Genomic DNA, 20,772 nt, shown 5'->3' on the forward strand with positions numbered 1-20,772 from the left:
CTCTGTAATTAATGACTTAACGACCTTTTGAGAGGCAAAAGGAGCCCTTGACAGCCTCTCAGGGCATGACCCCGAGGAGAGCTGAGTCTGCGTGCCCTGTGGACTCGGGTGGGCGTACTCACTGCCAGGACCTGCTCTGCTCTCCCATCTTCGTGGCTCCTCCTCTCTTGGGCCTGGGGATCACCATGGGGGACCTGTGGCCGAAAGCAGACACCTCCCGCTGCAGCTGGGGCTGGCGCTGGCACTCAGGATGCTGTCTGCCGTGGCGAGGGATGGCACCGATCCTAGGTCCCTCCTGTCCAGCCTGAAGGCCATTACACCCCGGCTCTGAGGGCCCTCCCTGCTGGGTTCACGCACAGTCACAAGGTCCTTCCTGGGACACACTCCCCTCGGGGGCCTGCCCCAGAGGCCGGGTCCAGGCACAGCTGGTCAGCTTCCAAGCTGCACTTGAGCTCTGCCCTTGCTTTGTGCCTGGTCTGCGGTGTCCTCCCCCACTTTCCGTCTCTGGGCTCAGTGTCGTCATCCACAGGATGGAGATGGTCCTTCCCGCTCCACGGACTGAGGAAGGTTAAGTAAGGTCATCCATGAAATGCCGGGCAAGCCGGTGCTCTCCACACCTGCCGGTTCTCCAAGGTCAGCTCCCACCCCATCTTCTCCTCCGGGAGAGCCCCCCACCCCCATCCTCAGAGAGGTAGCCTGCGCTCACTGGGGAGGGGGCAGCGTATCCATCCCCCAACAGCCCATGGGCCCACCCTTCCGCTCTAGGACTGATTTTTGGCCACACTCCCTTTAACCTTTCCAAGTAGCGATTTTGACGATTTTTTATCAAAATGGTACATGATTATTACAAAAATTCAGACAGCACAGAAGTCTGCAAAGTAGAAAGCGATGAATCACCCCAGCTCCCACCACCCAGAAATAAGCAACCTAGATACGGGTTGACCGTTGGCCCTGACCTGTCTGTAAGCATAAATACAGATGGACTGGTAGGCGGACGATAGATAAACAGAAATAGCTGTAAAAGAATGGGATCATATGTCACATGCTTTTAAAACATGAAAAAGTTAAGTTTGTTTGTACTTACATATAACAGAAAAAACTGAAGGCGTTATTCTACCTTGGATAAATTTTTCTCAACCACAGAGGCAGCTGTACCTCTAAGATCCCCCTACAGATAAGAAGATTAATTATTTTTGAAAATCAGAGGTGACATTTGTCGTAGACGGACGGCTGAGCCCTCGAGAGAACGGGCAGAAGTCTGAGGAGAACCTGAGTTCTTCCTCCTGGAAGGACTTCTTTCCTCTGCCTGGAAGCCTGAAAATTGCTCTATGCTTTGAAGTTCAGTAACTTAAACAGGCTGCGTTTCAGAGATGCTCTCTCTGTCTGTGTCTTGCTGGTTTGCCACATGCCCTTCCCATCAGTAAATTCAGCCCTTCCTTTATTTAAGGGAAAATGCTTCTGTGCAGAATCCATAAATATCTTTTCTGCTTCCTTTGTGTGGTTCTCTACTTTAGGGATGTTAATCATTCTTGTATTCGCTGATCTTTGCTTATTTTCGTTTTGTCCTCCAAACCCATTATCTTCTCTCTAATTGCTTTTCTCTCTCTTTTTCTCAGCATCAGGATGATTTCAAGCCTTTTCTTGGTGGCGTTCTATTTTTATTCTTGTTTGTTGTTGCTCCTAAATTATTTGTTAGATAAGGAACTGTATTTAGTTCTCAATTTGTTTTCCTAACCTGCAATCTCTTTCCATCTCCTTCCGTGTTGTTATGTCTGGTCGTTGAGTTCACATTGTATCAACATACTCTCTCAAACAAGAAACACCAGTGAGGACTTTGTTTCTGTTTCCACTTTAGCTTTTCTTCCAGACTGGATTCTTCACCACGATTTTTCATGCCGTGGCCCTTCCTTCCCGTCTCCCTGCCCCCAGAGCAGATTCTCATAGTTGCTGTGCTATTTCTTTTTTGTGTTGCTCATGCTAATGTGAGCAGCTGTCCACACCCTCTGTTAGCTCCGATATAACGCCGATGAATCACTTCCATCTCGTAGTGTTCCCTGGGTTGCCTCATGCATGGAAATCTTGCCCTCGTGCCTGCAGCATCCCAGAGACAAGGACCACGCTTCCTTCTTCTCCAGTCCCTGGGACGCTGCTGGACACAGCTGGACGCCTGAGTCTGACCAGAAGGATGCGGAGTTGGGGCTGTTTTAAGCTTTCAAGTCCTGAAACACTTTTTTTTTTTTTATAATTACAGAGGATTCTCCACAGCAGTTCTGGGAGCTTCGTGAGGACAAAACAAGAGAAGATGTGTTTAAATTACTAGAGAAACTGAGCTCACTCAAAAAATATCACTTGCGAAATTCCAAGAGTTTGCCTGCCACTAACTAGTTTTAAAGGAGCAAAAACCTTGGGGTAATTTCAGTGGGGGAGGGGGTTTGGTTTATCCCATCCTCTCGGGGTTCAGAGCTGCACACCTCACATCCGCCCTGTCGGGAAAAGCGATCTTGAATAACTCCAACAAACACCACTGTTTCTTGCAAACCTACTCAGTGCCCGGCTCTTCACACTGGTCCTCTCAAAACCATCCTACAAGGCAGTTCTCACGCATCTCCTCTTGTAGACGAGGAAACGGAAGTTGAGAAGAGGTAGGTGACTAGCCTAGCACAAGGGAATTTCAGAAATAGGGACACCAGCCCTCCCCACCCGGCCCCCAGGCCTATGCACAGCCCCCACCCGCCTGCCAGGTCGGCCTTCAGGAAGCGTGGGTGGGGTCGGAAGAGGCGAGGGAAATAGGATGCGCTCGGAAGACAGCAGCCCAGACAGTGCTGGAGGTAATGGGAGCAAAAAGGATGAGAGGACGGAGTTAGGAGGGAGAGAAGGGTCTGGGTGCACGCCCGGGAGGCCTGAGAGCAGGGGCCTGAGCAGACGTTTGCACTCCTGTGTTCACAGCAGCCGAAAAGCAGAAGTGACCCCCAGGGTCTGCTGATGGAAAAATAGACAAACACAATGTGGTCTAGACCTACAGTGGAATAGTATTCAGCCTTGAAAAGGAAGGAAATTCTGACACGTGCTACAGATGGATGAACCGGGAAGACGTGCTCGGTGAAGTAAGCCAGACACAAAAGGACAAACAGCATGTGACTCTGCTTATAAGACCCAGAGTAGTCCAATTCGTAGAGACAGAAGGTAGAATGTGGTTGTCAGGGGACAGAGGGAGGGGGAACAGGGACTTATGTTTTTAATAGGTACAGGGTTTCTCTTTGGGAAGATGAAACAGTCCTGGAGGTGGATGGTGGTGATGGTGGCACAGTGATTCGATGCACTTGATGCCATGGAAGTGTGCACTCAAAAATGGTTAAAATGGTAAATTTTATGTTTGGCGTATTTTATCACAATTTTTAGGCCACACAAGGAAAGTTTGCTAGATCTGGAGTTTCTTTGAAAATTCTGATTCCTAGGATTCACCCCAGACTTGAGTGGGTTCCTAAAATGCACCTTTTCAAAGCAGTAGCACCAGGCGATCCTTACGCTCTGCAATTGAAGAACCCTCGGCTAAAGAAGAGGCCTGACGGGTGGCAGGAGACCCGGCTGGAGGAGTGTGTGGAAACGACCATCCTCCCGAGGTCGGGGGGCTGTGCCCAGGAGCCTTGGGGAGCCTGCCTCATCTCACTCTTGCTGCTGGTCCTGGGCCCTCTCCTGGGCAGCCTGCCCTCTCTGGTAGATGCCCATCTTCCCTGCATTGACCGTGGGCTCCAGGCAGGCAGGGGAGAGCTAAGCCACCTCTGCTTTGTGCACAGGCCACCTGGTTCTTCCCGTCACCGTCAGACTCCTCTGTACGTGACCCTCCCCCGTCTGGTTCCCAGGATGATCCATTAGTCACAGAGCCGTGTCCACAGGGAAGTGTCTGCAGCGAGCACCTGGGACAGGGTGGACACTGGCTGGCAGCCAGGAGGGCCGTGCGCGATCATGTGAGCCCACGCGCAGAGCGTCACCTGCTCATGGAGGTGCTGTCATCATTGTTTTCCTTCCCCACGGCCCAGGCCCCTCCCCTGCTCAAAACATACCCTCATTAGTTATCATGTATCCCAAACAGGAGGCTGCCCCAGGCCCCTGGGCAGCCTGGCATCAGGGATGGGACATCCGTGGGGACTCTCACGGCCTCTCCTGTCTCTGCTCTCTTGGGCTCTGCTTTGCTCTCTTTTTTCGTGTCTCTCTCTATGCCCTGGGTTCTCTGTCTGTCAGTCAACGTGGGTAAAAATGGGGCCGCCCCCGAGGGGCTTGCTCTCGTGTGGTTCCAGTTCTGTTTTCAGGGTCACGATGTTCTGAGCAGTTGAGGTAAGGCTGGAGCGGTCAACCACGGCCTGGGGCAGGGCCACACCATAGGAACGGGGCTCCTGGCGCCCCGCTGCTGCTATATCCGCGTAAACTGGAAAGAAGGGTCGTTCTCAAAAAAGACCCCAATATGCTTTCATGGCTCCCGGATACCAGTGTGCACATTCCTTTGTGTGGCACCTAAGACCTGTTCAACCTCTGTGCCAGCTGCCTCCTCGCCCACCACCCAGATCTCCCCACACTGCTCCCACGTGCCTCTCTCTGCACAGGATCTTTCTGCCCAGGAGAGGCAGAACTGGAGGGAACAGTGTGGGCCACAAACCAGCCCTGGGGATCCGGTTCCCAGCTCGTTCCTCTAGCCTGGGTCCCTACGAGCTTTCTGCACCTTGCGGTTGCTGGCTTTCAAATTTCTTCTGACGCAATCCAGGCTTCTTTCTTCCTTTCCCTGCCATTCTCATGTGATTAGATTAATCCAGGGGAGGGATATAGCAAAGGGGGTGATGTCAGGAAGCTTCTGCCAGACGGGAGGAGGAAGGAGAAAACCCTTGTGTGGGCTGGGAGAGGGGGCAGAAAAGGCAGGGGAGATGGGAGGGTCCTGGCCTACCCCCTTCCCCACAGGGCTCCAGACAGGGCAGAGAGGAAAGTGTAAAGTAGGGGTGGGAACGCCCAGAGAGGTTTGCTGGGGTTCTTGCTCCCAGCTTCTTAGCACGGGGACCTAGAAAACTGCAAGCCCCTCAGAGAAGTCCAACGGTTCACATCAGAAAGGGACAGAGCAGCAGATTACGAATGACCATGGGAACCCTCTAGAGAGGTGATCCTGCCATCGTGCCCCATGGCCCCCACGGCCTTCATGGGGCTTGTGGGGCATCCTGAAGTCCTGCGGGCCCCTGAGGAAGCTGGGAAGGAGGCCAAGGGTGCGGACTGGCAGGTTTGCCAAGGAGCCACCGTTGGGCTGGGCACAGCAGCCAGAGGCTACAGGTGGCCCTTGCAGGCTGGCATAGAGTTTTTGTCATCACCGGGACTCAGGGCATCTTCAGGACCAGTGAGAGCTGAGATGGGGTCTGGCCACCAGGGGAGATGGCCACGTTCACTGGGAGCAAGCACAGGGCCTGGGCCCAGGCACGACAGAGGACCTGCATAGGGGCAGAGGGAAGTATGCAGACCCCACCCTCAATACCACGAGGGCTCCCGGGAGCCAGGCAGGAACAGCCCTGACCAGGAGTTTTAATTTTGAACTGGTCACTCACCCAATGACCTGTGATGAATACAAAAGCGACTGTTAGAAATAAGCTCCCAGTTACCGTAAGTGGGAAGGCTGGTTCATTTTCTGCTGTTGATCCCCTGCCCTCAACAGAATCAGAAAAGGGCAACTGTGAGTTCCATAGGATTGGGTACAGACAATAAGGTCATTTATCTTTTTTTGTTGGTTTTTTTTTTGCAGATTTAAGTATACTATGTAAACATCACCCATCTGCAGACCTACCCTTCATATGCAGAAGCTAAGAGACATCCCACTCATGGTCAGAGACCGCCGGAGGCCTGGAGTGTGGTGCAGAGTGCACCTGGGTCCCGACAGGCCTGGGCTGGGCATCGGGGTCCGCCTGGGCCCTCCTCTCCAGTGGCTGGGGCCCCGGCCTGCGGCAGGCTGCTGTGCTGTGGCTGGTTGGGGTGCGTAATGCCCATCCCATTGTCAGACTGATGATGACAGTGTCATCAGCGCAAATAGCAATTACGGTAATTGTCCTGTTCAGGCGTAACCAGACTCCAGTGCACGGCTGCGAGCGAGCTGACGCCCGGCAGCCTCTCCAGGGCTGCACACGGCCGTGTCTGCTGTCCCAGTGCCCACCTGCGCGTGGCTCCTGCTGTGGAGGGGGCGGGATGCTGGGGGTGGGGGTGGAGGAAAAGCCACTGTGGGCGGAAGACCCCTCCGTGTAGGCCCGGGAGCGGGTGGGAGCTCTGAGCCTGCCCCCCCCATCCAGCAGGCGCCAGGCCCTCACCGCTGGCTTACACCCACAAACCTCATCGCCATGGAGACTGACCGCGCTCCCGCCAAACCCCAAGCACCTTCAGGCAGCAGGTAGTTTCCCAAGGGAAACGAAACGCTGAACTGCTGGCCTCCCTCTTGCCCAAACCCCCAGCTCCAGGAGGCGGTGGCTGAGGTCTCGCTCACAGGCCCCCGGGCAGCTGCAGGTGGAGGCACACGCGCCCTCAGGGACGCGGCAGAGGAACTGGTGGTCCAGCCTCCAGGACAGTTGGAACATGGAGCAGCCTGGGCGGACCTTGGGGACCAAGTGGCCCTTACATCACGACCTGGCAGGTTGGACTCCAGGATGAGAGGGGAAAGAAGAGCGGCAGCCTCCCCCGACCGTTCGCACCCTGTAAACGGGACAATGGTCAGGAGGAAGAATGCGACCGGGTGTCTCCCGTGTGCGGGCTCTTCCCGCTGCTGTTTCCCTCGATGATTGCGTTTGATTTATCTTCACAGCTAGCCCGTGAGGTAGCACCATCGTCCCCACTTTACAGGCTCCGAGAAAGGAGGTGTTCACCTAAGACATCCTTAGCTGGTGAGAGGAGCTAGAACTTGGTCCTAAACCAAGTCCTTTGGCTTCAAATACCGCCGCTCAATCATATTCTTGGTCATCTTTTTACAGAAATACATAATTGTACAGGACTTCACAGCTTACAAAGCGCCCTGATACAAAACAAGGGAATTTGTTCTTCAAACGGCACCCCAGGGATGGTGGTGGCAATGACACGATGGCATTTCACAGGTGGCGGTTGGGTGACTCTCTGCTCCGAGTGTGGGCTGAGGACCGGCAGCAACGGCACCAGCTTGCTGCTGGTTGCAAAGGCAGAGTTGTGGGCCCGGCCCCAGGCCCGCTGCATCGGAATCTGCATTTTATTGAGGTTCCTGGGTGAGTGGATACCCATGAAGATTTGAGAAGTACTGTCTTACAGCCTCCACTCCCCCCCAACCACCATTTTACATTTCTGGGAAGCTGAAACCCAGAGAGGGCAAATGATTGTGCAAAGTCACACAGCAAATTGGTGGCCAGGCCAGGCCCAGAGCTCTGCTCTGTACCGGGTGGAGTGAGGAACCAAGGTCTCCCAGGGCAGGGCTCCTTCCACCTCAGGACCCATGGTCTTGTGCCCACTCACCTCCCGCTGCTCCTTAAGCTGGGCAGGCTGGCTGAGCCCCCTTCTGACCACCTCCAAGAAGGTACGGCAAATCCAAAGGACATTTCTGGGGAAAAAAAAAAATACAACAAACAAACAAAAAGAAAAAACTAAGCCTCCTGTTGAATCCTGGAAGACCCGACCAATGAGGGAGATAGATGGACCTTCAGAATCCAGTTCTAGGCCAGTAGCGCTGATGGATAACCCGACCAGAGCCCTGGGCTGGTTCCCTTCCTCGACAGTCCCTCAGTTTACCCGTCTGAAAAGGGAATATGGGGGGGCCTCCCAAGGCTGCTAAAACTGCCCTGGTTTTCAGAATGAAAGGCCCCATAGAAAGACAAGGTCCTATTATGTTTCACGGTGGCTGTGCCGCGTCGACTGCCTGAGGACATACCATTAAGTGGAGCAGTATGGAATGATGCCCCACCAGGGCCGAGAGCCTGGCGGTTATTAGCTGCTGGGCCCCTCGGACTTCCTGGCAGAGGCATACCTGGCTCCATAAATGCCTCCTGCCGGAGGGGTGACGTCTCCTAAGGCCGAGTCACCTTTCCCAGAGCTGTTGGAGCATCATTCTTTTCTCGGTCTGGAGCGAAACCAAACCAAAGGGAGGGTGGCAAAGGAGGAGGGGCTGAGGGTGAGAGGCTGGCTGTCCGGGGCCAGGCGGGAGCCGGCTGGCCCTTGGGTGGTGCCATCGCGGAGGGGCTGTGTCATTCCGGGGCCCCCGGGCCCGTCCCGGCTCTCACACCCCCACCCCGGCCACGTGCTAAGTGGGTTCATTGAGCAGCTGACAGCTCATACCAGGTGACTGGGAGAGTTTCGGAGTCACAGTCTCTGTTTCCCAGGGTGGCCACACAAATGACCACGAACTCGGTGTCTTAACCACACAAAGTTATGCTCTCACAGTTCCGGAGGCCAGAGATCCAGAATCAAGGCGGTTCCTTCCGGAGGCTCTGCGAGAGAATCCATCCCATGCTCGTTCCAGCTCCCAGCATCCTGGGCTGGAGGCAGCATCTCTATCGTCTCTCCCTCCATCTTCACATGGCCTTGTCTTCTGTGTCCCCAATCTGCCCCTGTCTGTCTCCTGGAAGGACACTTGCCATGGGATTCAGGGCCCACCCTAAATCCAGGATGACCTCATCTTGAGATCTGTCACTTAATTCCACCTGCAAGGACCCTTTTCCCGAACGAGGGCACATTCACAGGTCCCGGGCGTTAGAACATGGACATACCTCTTTTGGGGGAGGCCACCATTCACCCTGCCACAGCATACCCCGAAGACCGTGCATTCCAGCATCTCTCCACCCCAGACATGTCTTGTGTGCACGTGGTGTGGAGGAGAAGCACCTGACTCGGATTTGTAGGATGAAACTCTGAGACAGCTCTGCCACTAACCAGCGGTGACTTTGGGCAAGTCACACAGCCTCTCTGAGCCTCAGTCTCCCCGTCCTTACAATAGGGGTCATAACGGGGCAAGCACTTCCCTCGGGGAATTGATGGGCACAACCCAAGAGATAAAGGACAGGAGACTACTTGGCAGACTGTAAAGAACGACGTCGATGTGAAACGTTGTCCTGCCTCTACGCACACAAAGGAGGAAGTGGAGGCAGGCATCACCCACGCCAGCAAGCCATCCAAAGGGCACCCACTCTTCCGAGGGTCGTGGCACGACTTCCCTTCACAGCACTAAGAGCAGAGCCCTTTGTCCTGGACCACAGCCCTGCCTTCCACAGTTCTGGGGTCTCCAGAGTTCCCTGGTTCCTAAGAGGCCTCCAGATTCTGTCTGCTGTCCCGTGGCCCCGCTGCCCAGCGCCCTCCTCACCGCAGCCTGCGTTCCGGAGCTGGGCTGGAGCTGAGAGCGGTGCAGCAGGCATCTCTGGCTTATGCTGAGGTTCAGAAGTTGCCGGGGGGCGTCCTGAGCTGACCCTTCTTGCTGCCAAATGCCAGTGATTCCTGCTTGGCTGACCAGTTTCCAAGACAGTGGGGTGGGGGACAGAATCTAAGATAGAGGCCACCTGGGTCTTCCTTGGAGCAGGAGGGGCTGCCAAGGGCCAGGAATAGCAGATGCAAAGTGGGTTTGGAGGCCCCGCTGGAAAGGAGGGAAGTCAGCAGTTTCCCCCAGCGCTCCAGGACCCAGGCCTGTCCGCCCTGCTCCCTCAGCAGCTGCCACGGCCAGTGGACAGCCAAGACAGGGGATGGCTGGAGGGTCAAGGTGCCATGGAAACCCCCAATTCCTTGAGCCTCTTTGTCAAAATGGGCCCAGGTCCAGCCCCAGCCCAGTAGGGCCTGAAGTGGAGGCCTCTGGCGTGATGGTAGGGCCTGAAAAGCGGGTGGGGGGAGGTGGGAGAAGAAAGATGCCGAAGGGGGCGTCTGGTCTCAGGGATGTTGTCAGAGAACATGCAGATGGAATGTCGATGGACAGGATGAGCAGTCACCCAGTCAGTGCGCTCCCCGGGGCCCTGGAGCAAGCCTGCAGGTGAGGCCAAGAGCTCACCGTGCACCGGGGGAAGCGCCATGTGCTAAGTGGCAGAGAGGAACAATTACCCTAAGGGTTGGGGGAGCTCAGGGCATCTGGGGGCCTGTGCAGGAGGAGGGAGCATTAGACCTGGGCCAGGATGGGATCTGACAGGCGGAGATGGAGCAGCAGCCCTGCCAGCCAGAGGGGGTCACACCTGACCGTCTTGGCTCCCTGCTTAGGCCCAGCCGGTGGGAGCAGCCTGAAGCCCAGAGCCCCACAGAGCACAGATCTGGGAGATGCCAGGCCCACTGCTTGTTACTGGCCTGCCAAGAAGGCACCTGGGCCGGGCTGTCCGAAGGAGGCCCTGGCATGGAGATGGGGCAACGCAGACGGCAAGTTCTGCCACTCAGCAGGTTTCTTAGCGTCCTGGCTCCTCATCGGTGCCCAGCCGTGGCCTGGCAGGCTGCCGGCCCAGCAGCTCTGAGCAGAAACACCACCGGGGTGCCAGCTGCCCTGGGTGTGGCTGCCCTGTCTGCAGGCGGGGGCGGGTGACTCATCAAATTACCATCGAGGCCGTGCAGGGCTGGGGTTGGGGCTGGGCAGGTGACTGTGAGACAGAGCACAGGGGCCCGCTCGGCTCTTTGGGCGCACCCCCCAGGCTCCTGCCAGCTCTGCGGCTCGGCTCCCATGGCCCTTCCCTGGGCCCTGCTCCACCCCCGGGTGCTGGTGATCCTTCCAGCACGGGGCAGCGGGAGTGGCCCCTCCAGGACCGCCTCCGGGCTCCTCTCTTGCCTTGGCTTCCCTTTAAGTCTTGGGCTTGTCACCCAGCCCTCCACCCACAATCTCCTCCAAAGGGAGAGGGGCCCATGTCCCCATGGTGGGGGAGGCAGGACCCGGACACCCAGGCCTTCACAGGGCCACGTCCCCGTGCCACTCTGCACTCGGTTGCCTCTTGTGACAAATCAAGGGGCTGGACCAGATGGCCCCTAAGGTCCCCTCCACCTCTGAGGTTCTGAAGCGTCCAAGGGCAGTATCAACAGAGCCGCATTGTAGACAACAGTGACAACAGTGCTGGGCCAGGACAGGAGCAGAGGCGGAGGCCGTCAGAGAGAGGCTGCGAGCAGGACCTGGAAGGAGGCGGGAGGAACATCTGAGGCTCTGAGATGCAGGAGAGACACACGGAGGGGAACGGGGCCTGGATGACAGTGTAGAGAGGCAGGTGGAGGAGATGGCGGTTAGACGGGAGGCCAGGAGCAGCTGCTGGAGGAGGCAAGGAGTTCTGCTTATTATTAAGATTCCACAGTGTATCCAGCACTGTGCCAGACACTTAGTATATTTTTTAATATATTTATGGTTACAAGAACCCTGTGAGGTAGGTGTTACTCACTTAATATTACAAAGGAAGAAACTGAGGCACAGAGAGGTTAAGGGGCATGTTCAAGGGCACACAGCTAACAGTAGCAAAGCTGGAGAGCCAACCTGCTTGGTTCTCTCAAAGCCCCTGTTCTTGTTTTCCAGGCCGCGTCCCGGGGAAGGCCCTGGGGTCTGTGCTCCAGCGGCTTCTCGTCCCACAGGGAGCTGTCGGCGCCCCAGGATCCTGCAGCTGGGGCTCAGGCCCAGCCCTAGTCGCACCAGGGGTTTGCCAAACAGCACTGCTGGCAGAGGAGGGGCAGATGGAAGGGCAGGTCCGGGTACGCCAGCATCGTTGGAGCACAGAGCTGGAATCTGGGGTGGGCCGGGGGCGGGGCGCAGAGCACAGCCAGTGCTGACTGCAGCCGTTGGGACTGGGACGGGCTGGGGCACTGGTGTTATTCACCACTTGCCCTCGCTCCCTCCCTGGCTGCCACCCCACCCACCCCACCCAGAGAGACCAGAACGGCAGCTCAGAGAGCTCTGGCGTTTCGGGGGAGCCCAGGTACACACCCTGGCCTCGCCCCTTAGCTGCCTCTGCCCAGCCACCTCAGACTCATCCAGACCCTGCTCTCAGACCTCTGTACCCGCCCCCTCGCTCTCTCCTCCCACTGCCAGGCCTTCCCGCTCAGCTCCTTCCAGAGCAGAGCAGGGTTGGAAGGCAAGGGCACAGGCCAGCCCTCGAGTCCCGCCCTCACGGATGGGGGAGCCAAGGTCATATGCTCGGCTCTTCCAATCACGGTGTCTCCAAAGGGCATGGGGAGTAGCCTCTGCTCTTCCATCGCCTCCATTTTCCCTTCCCTGTCCATGGCTGGGAGCCTCCCTGTACGCCCTCTGCACCTTCCAGGCACAGCGGCCCTGGATAAGGGACCTCGGAGCAAGAGGGTGGACTCACTTCCACCAAATAAACATTAATTGAGCACCCAGTGTGTACCAGTAAAGTGGATGATGGGGAAATAAACAGCACACATCGTGTCCCTCAGGCTCAAGTTTGGATAGACCCATGAACACGGTGGCGTGGGGCAGGGGCTGTTCCCCAGGTAAGCACCAGTCACAAGGCACCCAGGAGAGCGTCTGAGTTCCCTTTGGGAGTTCCTCAGTAAGGATAAATAGGATCGACATGAAATTCAGACCCCGGACAGGGGTCTGGAGATGCAGCAGGATCCTGTGCTGTCCGGCATAGTGGCCACCAGTGATACGTGGCTCTCGAGCATTTGATATGTGGCTGGTGCGTCGAGGAGCTGAATTTTTTATTGCATTTAACTTTAACTGGTTTAAACAGCCAGCACAGATACGTAACATTTCCATCATCACGGGAGGTTGTACAGGACGGCGCAGCCCGCCGGCCTCTGTCCATCTTGTGCACCCTCCAACCCTGTACGGAGGCCATGCTGGTGGGTCGGTTCCGAGGATGTGCCCGGCTCACGGCCTTCAAGCCCACTGTCCCCTCTGCCCAGGCACCTGCCCCCGCTCCTATTGGGCAGCTATTTCTGGAGTTCCAGGTCTCAGCTGTTGCCCCTCTCTGAGCACCGTGGTGAGTGTCGCCCCCCTGGATTCTCCGTCAGCCTCTCGCTGGCTTCCTTCTCAGCACTGAGTATCATAGCTCCTTTATAAGTGTACTCTGTGCATCCCCTTGGAAGGTGAGCCCCATGAGAGCAGGACTGGCTTTTCTCCCGTTCTCTCCCCAGGCACTGGTGTGGCGTGTAGCCCACTCAGGAGTTCGGTACAGGCTTATGTGACCCAGAGTGCTCAGGCAGAGGGAACAGCACATGCACAGAGGCGCAGAGGCAGGCATCCGCCCAGGGTGGGGTGGGCGGCTGAGGGCTCATAGGGAACAAAATGATAAGGGAGGCTAGTTAAAGATTGGGGAAGGTTATAAGGTTCTGGAGTCGGGCAGCCGTGGAGGAGCCTGCCAGCTGACCAAAGGGACTCAGCTGGAAAAGGCCAGACAGCAGGGAGCTGGCCCCTGGCTGCTGTTCCGGAAGTTCACAGGTGCCTGGAACAGGGGTCGATGAAGAAGGACGGGACCGAATAAGGTGGGGCCATAAAGGAAGGTTACCTCTCCCAGCATCCTGGGAGAGTCTGTATCCTTTGGGGTTCAGGTGAAGGTTGGAAACTGAGCAAGGAAGGGCTTCAGCCCCATCACTCCTGGAAGCGGCAGGAGCCCAGAGGCTCCTCCCAGCCTTCAGTCCCCCCATCTCTCGGAGGCAAGTCCATAGGGCAGGAATGTGGTTGTCTTCACCATTGCATCCTCGCTGCCTAGGACAGGGCCTGGCTCAGAGCAGACACTCATAGTTACGTGTTGAATAAATGAATCCACATTCCACTTCTAGTGAGCCCTGAGGTCACAGGACGTTTTACTTCCCGTGAACACTCCTGGCCTGGAGCACTGGGATGGAAAGACAGTCACAATTAATGCTGTAGGGCCGGCAGCAAAGAGAATCAGAGCCCCACTCACTTCCAATGTGTTTGAGGATGAAAATGGACTCATCTTGTTTCAGAATCAAGTCAAGATTAACTTTGTTCAGGGGCCCGACTCAGTGGCTTAGTGGTTAAGTTCACGTGATCTACTTCAGTGGCCCAGGGTTCATGGGTTTGGATCCCAGGCACGGACCTACATACTGCTCATCAAGCCATGCTGTGGCTGCATCCCACATACAAAATAGAGGAAAATTGGCACAGATGTTAGCTCAGCAACAATCTTCCTCAAGCAAAAAGAGGAAGATTGGCAACAGACGTTAGCTCAGGGCCAATCTTGCTCACCAAAAAAAAAGGAAAGAAAGAAAGAAGGAAAGAAAAGATTAACTTTGTTCAGGAAGCTTTCCCCAGACTACCCCCCACGAATTAACCCACACCCATTGGAATTTTCCACCATCTAAGTCCATGTTCTGAGAGTCACCAGAAAGCATGCCGTTTCAGAGCTCAGCTCCCGTGATGAGTCTCGTGGCCTGCTTCTGAGGCAGGGCCATGCAGGGTGGGGCTCAGGCAGAAGAGAGAGTGATGGAAAAGCCTGGGCTGCTGCTGCTTACAACCAAGCGCTCGACCCCCAGCCAACCGCCCGGCCCGAATATACCTGGGCCGGACCTGGGGCCCCGCGCTCTTCCTTCCCAGGTAGGAAGCAGACCTCGGCTCAGATCTGGGCTTCACCGTGACTTACCCTTTCTGAGTGTGTTTCCTCACCTGCAAAATACCTTCTCGGGTGGGGTTATGGGGTTTGGATAATAACGTCTGCAAAGTGGGCCTGCCGCTGGTGCCCGCGTGTCTCTGCGGGGTGAGCCCCCGACCCCGTCCCCTCCAGATTTCCCTTCGCTTTGACATCGGGGGAGGAGGCACAGAAGTAACGTTGCCCAGAGGACTTGCTTCTAGGTCGCCTGCTCTGAAAACCCCATCCTCGACACCAAATTCTGGAGGGTTTGGGGAGCTGTCAAAGGTCCCTCCTCAGCTGGCAGATTTGGTGCGGGGGACGTGGGAGGGGCCTTGTCTAACATCGTGAGGCTAGTTGGGGACACAACTGGAAGCAGGACCCGGGTGGCCTGATTTTGGCACCATGTGATGGAAAGGGATGCTGTTAAAGGACGACCCGTGGAAGGCTTTTGAGCCGCTGCCTGTCATGGGGAAGTCACAAGGAGAGAGCCTGGCTGCCTCTGAGTGCCCGGCTCTGGATCCGGGCTCCCTGTCTCTGCCGCTTACCAGCTTGGCAACCCCGCTGAGCCTCAGTTTACTCATCTGAAAAAGGAAGACGATGCTGCTGGTACCCAGCTCCCAGGATGGTTGTAACGACTCAGGTGAGATGGTCTGTGTCAAGGGCCCGGGGCCACGCCTGGTTCGTAGGCGTGATGCTCACGGGATCCCAGCAAATACTTGCTGTTGCTATCAATATATCAAAACACTGTCAATATCAAAAGAACAGAGAAGCATCTAGAAAAACTGAATTTCCTCTCTGGAAACAATTTTAAAGGCAATCAGTTTCAGCTTCCAGGGGCTAAGGATGGCCTTTTACAGCAACACGGGCCACTCCAATCACCTCTTTCAAGGCCCTTCTACCTCCTAAAGGCAGCAAAATTGTCCTTATTTAAAGACATAATTAACATTTATTGTAGCTGGCACATTAGGTTTTGGATAGGCAAGATGTGTGACACAATAGAAGCCTGTTTATATGTGCTGTCATGAATACTTTACAGCACATCGGGGCCCGAGGTCATCGGTGTGCCCTGCACTTTAATGCCCACTTTATAGGACTTTTATAGGGGAGGCAGCCAGTGTGGACGGGAGAGCACTGGCCCAGGAGTCACCTGGCCGGATTAGAATGGAGGCCTTGCCACGTATTAACCAGGCGACCGCGGGTAAGCTGCCTCCTCTGCTCGTCAGAAAAACGCAGAGGCTGGGCTGGGTGCTGGGTGACGTCCAGGGCTCCCTCCAGCCCTGACGGTCTACGGCCAGACGCAGAATCCTAACATTTTAAGTGATGATAGAGGTTTAGGGGTGTTAAACTTTCCTATCTGTGACGTATTGTTGATCACATCTCTGGTTTATTTGACACAAACTTAGGAACAGAACCCACAATTATAGAACTATTTCTATTGGAAGCTATGATCTGCTTTCTAATATTCTGCTCTGCACGTGGCTCCCAGGACCGCATTATGGGGACCTTCGTGGGGTCCCTGAGCCTGTCACTCAGGCTTCGCCATCCTTCCTTATATAATTCCCAACAAGCGTAGATCCTGATGGTGCTTCCTCCGCCGATGAGAAAGGCAGCTAACAGTGACGTGTGTGAGCTGTGAGTGACAGCTACGGATGACAGCAGAAGTGACAGCTGTGGGAGCATAACACGGCTGGAGGAGACTCGAAGACTGAGATGCTGACCGGACTGCTCTATTGTGCATTTCACTAAAGGATGTCCAGAACGGGAACCCGGAGCTCTCAAGAAGTGCACAAACTATGTTCAGGATCTTGTGCTTAAGGAGGAAAGGCAGAGTGTGATGGCTTCTAGAAAGCTTTCCATCGACATAGCTTTAGAAATGCTCGGTTCCTGTTACACGCCAGATTCCCCGGTGTGGGCTGCCTCCGTGCCTGAGGACGATGCGGCATGAATGAAGCATCACCGTACATGTGTCCCAGGGTGGGGGGGGGGCTGGTGTATGGGAGAACACACACACAAGTCCTCAGACAGAAAGTCTGTGGTGGGTAGTCCTACGGGTTAGGCGACATCCCAGATCTTCACACAGGGTCTGGGTACGATTCAAGTTAGACTTGATCTTCCTGGAAGCAGCAAGCCTCCACTCATTCATCCATTCAAAATATTTTTTTATTGAACCCCTTATACATGCCGGAGCCAGCCCTGGTGGCCTAGTGGTTAAAATTTGGGGCTCTCACCACTGTGGCCTGGGTTCGTTTCTGGTCAGGGAACCACACCCCCCGTCTGTTGATGGTCACACTGTGGTGGCGGCTTGCGGCTGTGATGCTGAAGGCTCTGCCGCAGGGATTTCGGATACCAGCAGGGTCACCCATGGTGGACAGGCTTCAGCGCAGTGTCCAGACTAAGACAGACTAGGAAGAAGGACCTGGCTGCCCACTCCCCAAAAAAATTGGCGGTGAAAACCCTGTGAATGGCAGCGGAGCGCTGTCTGATAGAGCAAGGGAGGGGAGAGGATAGCACAGAAGGACGGGGCAGCGCTCTGTCCACAGCGTCGCTGGGATCAGATCAACTCATGCGCACTAACCAAAAAGAAAGCATGGGCCAGGCATCTGTTTTAGGGGCTAAGTCTGGAGTTTCAGAGAGGACCCACTGCTCACATGGCCTTTTCCCCTGGCAGACCCACGCATGACAGGTGCCCTGCTTGGTGGTTTTGCATCTCGTCTGTCCTGGGTGTGGGCTTCATGCCCCCACCCCACTCCCTGTAGATTGGAAGCTGCCTTAGAGCAAGTGGGTTGATCCATAAAATCAAGCGCTCCCTTTGGACAGAGGCTGTGCTCCTGCTGTCATCCTAGGAGCCCCCACCGACAGGGCTGGTCTCCTCCATGACGCCAGGACAGAGGGGGACGGGGCATCTGGCTGTCCTGGGGCCCCGTCAAGAAAGAAAGACTCCTTTTTTTCCTAGAGAGAAGTCTGTCTCGGTTCCCAAGGCGAGCACATACTTTCCCCGTGAGCGAGCAGGGACAGGACCGAGGGGCGTCTCCCGGGGCCTCGCCTCCTGCAAGTCTCGGGGAGAAGGAAGGAAGAGAGAAAGGAAGAGCGGCAGGAGGAGGCCGGCCGGCCCACCCCCGGCCCTCGCGGCCCTGCCCCCAGGAGCGCGGGCCCTGCAGCCCGCAGCCAGCGCGGGGGGTGGCGCAGGGCAGGGCGGTATATCCAGCCTGACGGAGGGCGGGCCGCGCCAGTGCCGCGGAGGGACAGCCGGGCGGAGGCGCCAGGAGCAGCAGCCGGCCCCGCGCGCGGACCCTCGCTCTATGGCCATAGGCAGCCGCTGAAGCGCCCCGAGCCCGCTCCGCCGCCGCCCGCACTCCGCGCCGCCCCGCTCGCCCCGGCCGGCCCGCGCGCCTCCGCCGCCATGAACCCCTCGCCGCTCAAGACCGCCTTGGCCTACGAATGCTTCCAGGACCAGGACAACTCGACGCTGGCCCTGCCGTCGGACCAAAAGATGAAGACGGGCACGTCGGGCCGGCAGCGCGTGCAGGAGCAGGTCATGATGACCGTCAAGCGGCAGAAGTCCAAGTCCTCCCAGTCGTCCACCCTGAGCCACTCCAACCGAGGTAAACGCTCCGTGCGCCCCGCTCCGGAGCGCCGCGGCCGCCGGCGGCCACCGAGGGGCGCGCGTCCCGGGGCTGCAGGGAGGTGAGCGGGTGCCGGCGCGAGGCAGGGTCTGCGCGGGGCTCCGCCCGGTGGGGCCGCGGCCCCCCGACTGGCGCGCGGGCTCCAGGAGCTCAGGGTGTGCTCACGGCCGGCTCGCCGCGGGACACCGCCGCCCGGAGCGTCCCTCCAGCGCGCCGAGCCGTTCTCCGCCCCAGGGCTCTCTCTTCCCCATCCTGCTCGGGCCACAGCCCCCGTATCATGCTGTGTTCCACTTCCCCTGGGGGTCGCGGCCCTGGGCTCGCCTGGTGGCCACCCTCACCCGCCCCATCGTCCCCTGGGCTTCGCGTGCCACTGCGCCTTCAGGAGGCAGCGTGCGCCCAGGCCGGCGGGATCCTGGTCCAGGTGGGGCCAGAGCATGGCTGCCGGGCCGAGGAGGGAGTTACTGAGACCCGGGTGGGGCTCAGGGCGGCGCTGTGGGACAGGAAGGTGGCACAGGGAGAAGGAGAGCCCTTGGAACTCGCAGCACCTTAGCGGGAGCCTCAGGCCTGGAAGAGGCAAGTCTGGCTGGAAGGTCACCCCAGGGCAGTGTGTCCCCTGAGGACCAGGAAGGGGCCCTGGGCTGTGCGATGCCCTCTTTCCCCAGTGGCTAATGCAGAGGCTTCTTTCTCACCGGCTTTTGCCTGCTCTGCTCGTCTTAAGCAGGACTAAGTGTCTTAGGGGACAACCGGGAATGAGGTGGCAGGGTTGGGAATCCCACCTGGCCCCCTGCTGAGCCCTCCTGTGGGCACTTGTCCAATGTCAGTGCCAGGCAGACCAGCCACCTGCCCCCACCCACCCACTATTAGGTCCTTTAAGGGGAGGTTAGGAGAAAGGGACAGGACCCCAACATTCAAAGAGGAAGGTACCGTATCCGACACGGGCTTTTGTGGAGAACTTTTAGACCAAATCCTTTAATACAAAAGCTTCCCAGTAAGAATTACACACAAATTAGTGAACCTTCTGTTTATTTATCTAAATTTAGTAAAATGCTAAGAAAGACTCTGAAGATGGCAGACCAGTACAGGTCAACCGAGATTTATGGATGGAGTCCAGCCCCCTGAAAGAGTTAGGGAGAGAGAGGAATTAGGAGACCTGGGAGACAGACCCCTGCCCATCTCCCACCCCACATGCATGCACACCAGCTCACATTGTCTACCTCTGGCCACTACTCTGTCTCTCTGTCTCTCTGCTCTCTCTTTCAGTCTCTCTCTGTCTCTGTCTCGTTCCTGAGTGGCCCCTGAGTAGAGCTGAGGGAGAGAAAATGGCTGGATCAGGACTGCCCTGCACCCCAAACCCGGAGGCCTTTTTGGCTCTGTGCGCTCTTTGCTCCGGTCCCGGCCGCTCGCCCCTCTCCTGCCAGGTTTCCACCGGAGCATTCGCCTCCTTCCCTCGTATTCCGTGCCTTGGTAGATGCCTACTAGCATTTTTCAGAAGCAGCTTTGGGATGACAAAGTTCCCCCATTTCTGGCCACAACTCAAACCAACCCACTCCCTTCTCTGCACAAGACACACGTGTCTCCATCTCCGCTCCCGGCCTGAGCTCCAGGCTCACAGCTCTGGAAAATTAGACCAGCCCTGAGTGCCCAAACACTTTGTCTCCCCCTGACCTGTGGGGACACCAGCTGAGTGTCCGTCGTCACAGAGAGCTCTGTTTCTGGCCCTGCCCTTTGTGGATGAAATCCATCTAGGGGTCTCCTTCCTTTCCTCCCCGTTCTCCACCCCGAGGTCCTCAGGGGGCTTCCACCAGGTGAGGGCTGACTCTGATGGCTGCTGCAGACCTCTCCAGAAGTGGGGGTTCTCCCAGGACTGACCGTGTGGGTGTGTCCCCTCTACCCTCAGCCCTGGCGAGATGCCTACCTGGCCAGTTTCCCCGGCGGCATCCTGGCTGGGAGGGGTGGTTAGGGCACTTGGAGCTGGTGTTTCTGGTTTGTCTGGCTCTGTTTTCATCAGATCCCCTCCTCTTCATCAGAAGGGCCTGCCCAAGCTTTCCCTGTTTGATGCTGGTCTCCTCTGCTCGCTCGGCTCCCTCTTTCTGGTGTTGGTTGACATCCCGTGCATCTGCTCTGGTTCCCAGGAGGGGCGAGTGGGCAGCTGTGCAAGGACCATAACCCGGGCCATCTCCTTCGCCCCCCCGGACAGATTCTAACTCTCCTTCCGTCTCCTCCTATAGACAAGAGTCAGATTCTCTGGAGTCTTTGGTTCTCCTGGGCCCTGAATCCCATCCAGGACTCTCTAGTTAGGAACTCCTGCCCTAAAGAAGGCCAGCCACACCCCACAGGTTGCCTGGCAGAGTAGCTGCCGCTCCATGTACCTGGTGAAGGGAACGGGCCACCGCGGTCCTCAGAGACCTCCCCGTGAGGGTCCTCCTCCGTGCTGTCAGCAAGGGGGCATTGAGCCACCCAGGGCTGGAGGAAGGAGCTCCGTGGAAGGAGCCTGACACCAAATGCCCGTCTTGTCTGTATCCTCCCCGAGACTCAGCAGATGAGACGGATGCCCCACCCTGGTCAGGCAGTCCCCGGGGAGGGCGGGGGGTCTCAGGAGCCTGGAGACCCCACAGAAGGAGGGTGCTCTGAAC

General features: G+C 57.0%; 1 protein-coding gene and 1 long non-coding RNA gene across 3 annotated transcripts in view; one reads left to right on the top strand and one right to left on the bottom strand.

Annotated features, from left to right (window-relative positions):
• Positions 1–5,738: 5,738 nt before the first annotated feature.
• On the bottom strand, positions 5,739–11,609 carry LOC103540443 (uncharacterized). Its single transcript, XR_011535368.1, has 5 exons — positions 11,441–11,609; positions 8,305–11,088; positions 7,997–8,089; positions 7,489–7,573; positions 5,739–7,240 (listed from the first exon to the last, which is right to left on the bottom strand). It is a non-coding gene; the product is annotated as an uncharacterized lncRNA (long non-coding RNA).
• Positions 11,610–17,627: 6,018 nt separating this feature from the next.
• Positions 17,628–20,772, top strand: part of PKP1 (plakophilin 1) — a 48,289-nt gene continuing 45,144 nt past the window's right edge. The window contains exon 1 of one of the 2 annotated variants that reach the window (XM_070602502.1): positions 17,628–18,118. In XM_070602502.1, the coding sequence (XP_070458603.1) occupies positions 17,917–18,118 (202 nt within the window). In that variant the 5' untranslated portion in view covers positions 17,628–17,916. The remainder of the gene's footprint in view (positions 18,119–20,772) is intronic. The other variant, XM_008507036.2, reaches the window with a different exon arrangement.

Source organism: Equus przewalskii, chromosome 31, assembly GCF_037783145.1.
Source record: "Equus przewalskii isolate Varuska chromosome 31, EquPr2, whole genome shotgun sequence".
Lineage (NCBI taxonomy): Eukaryota > Metazoa > Chordata > Mammalia > Perissodactyla > Equidae > Equus > Equus przewalskii.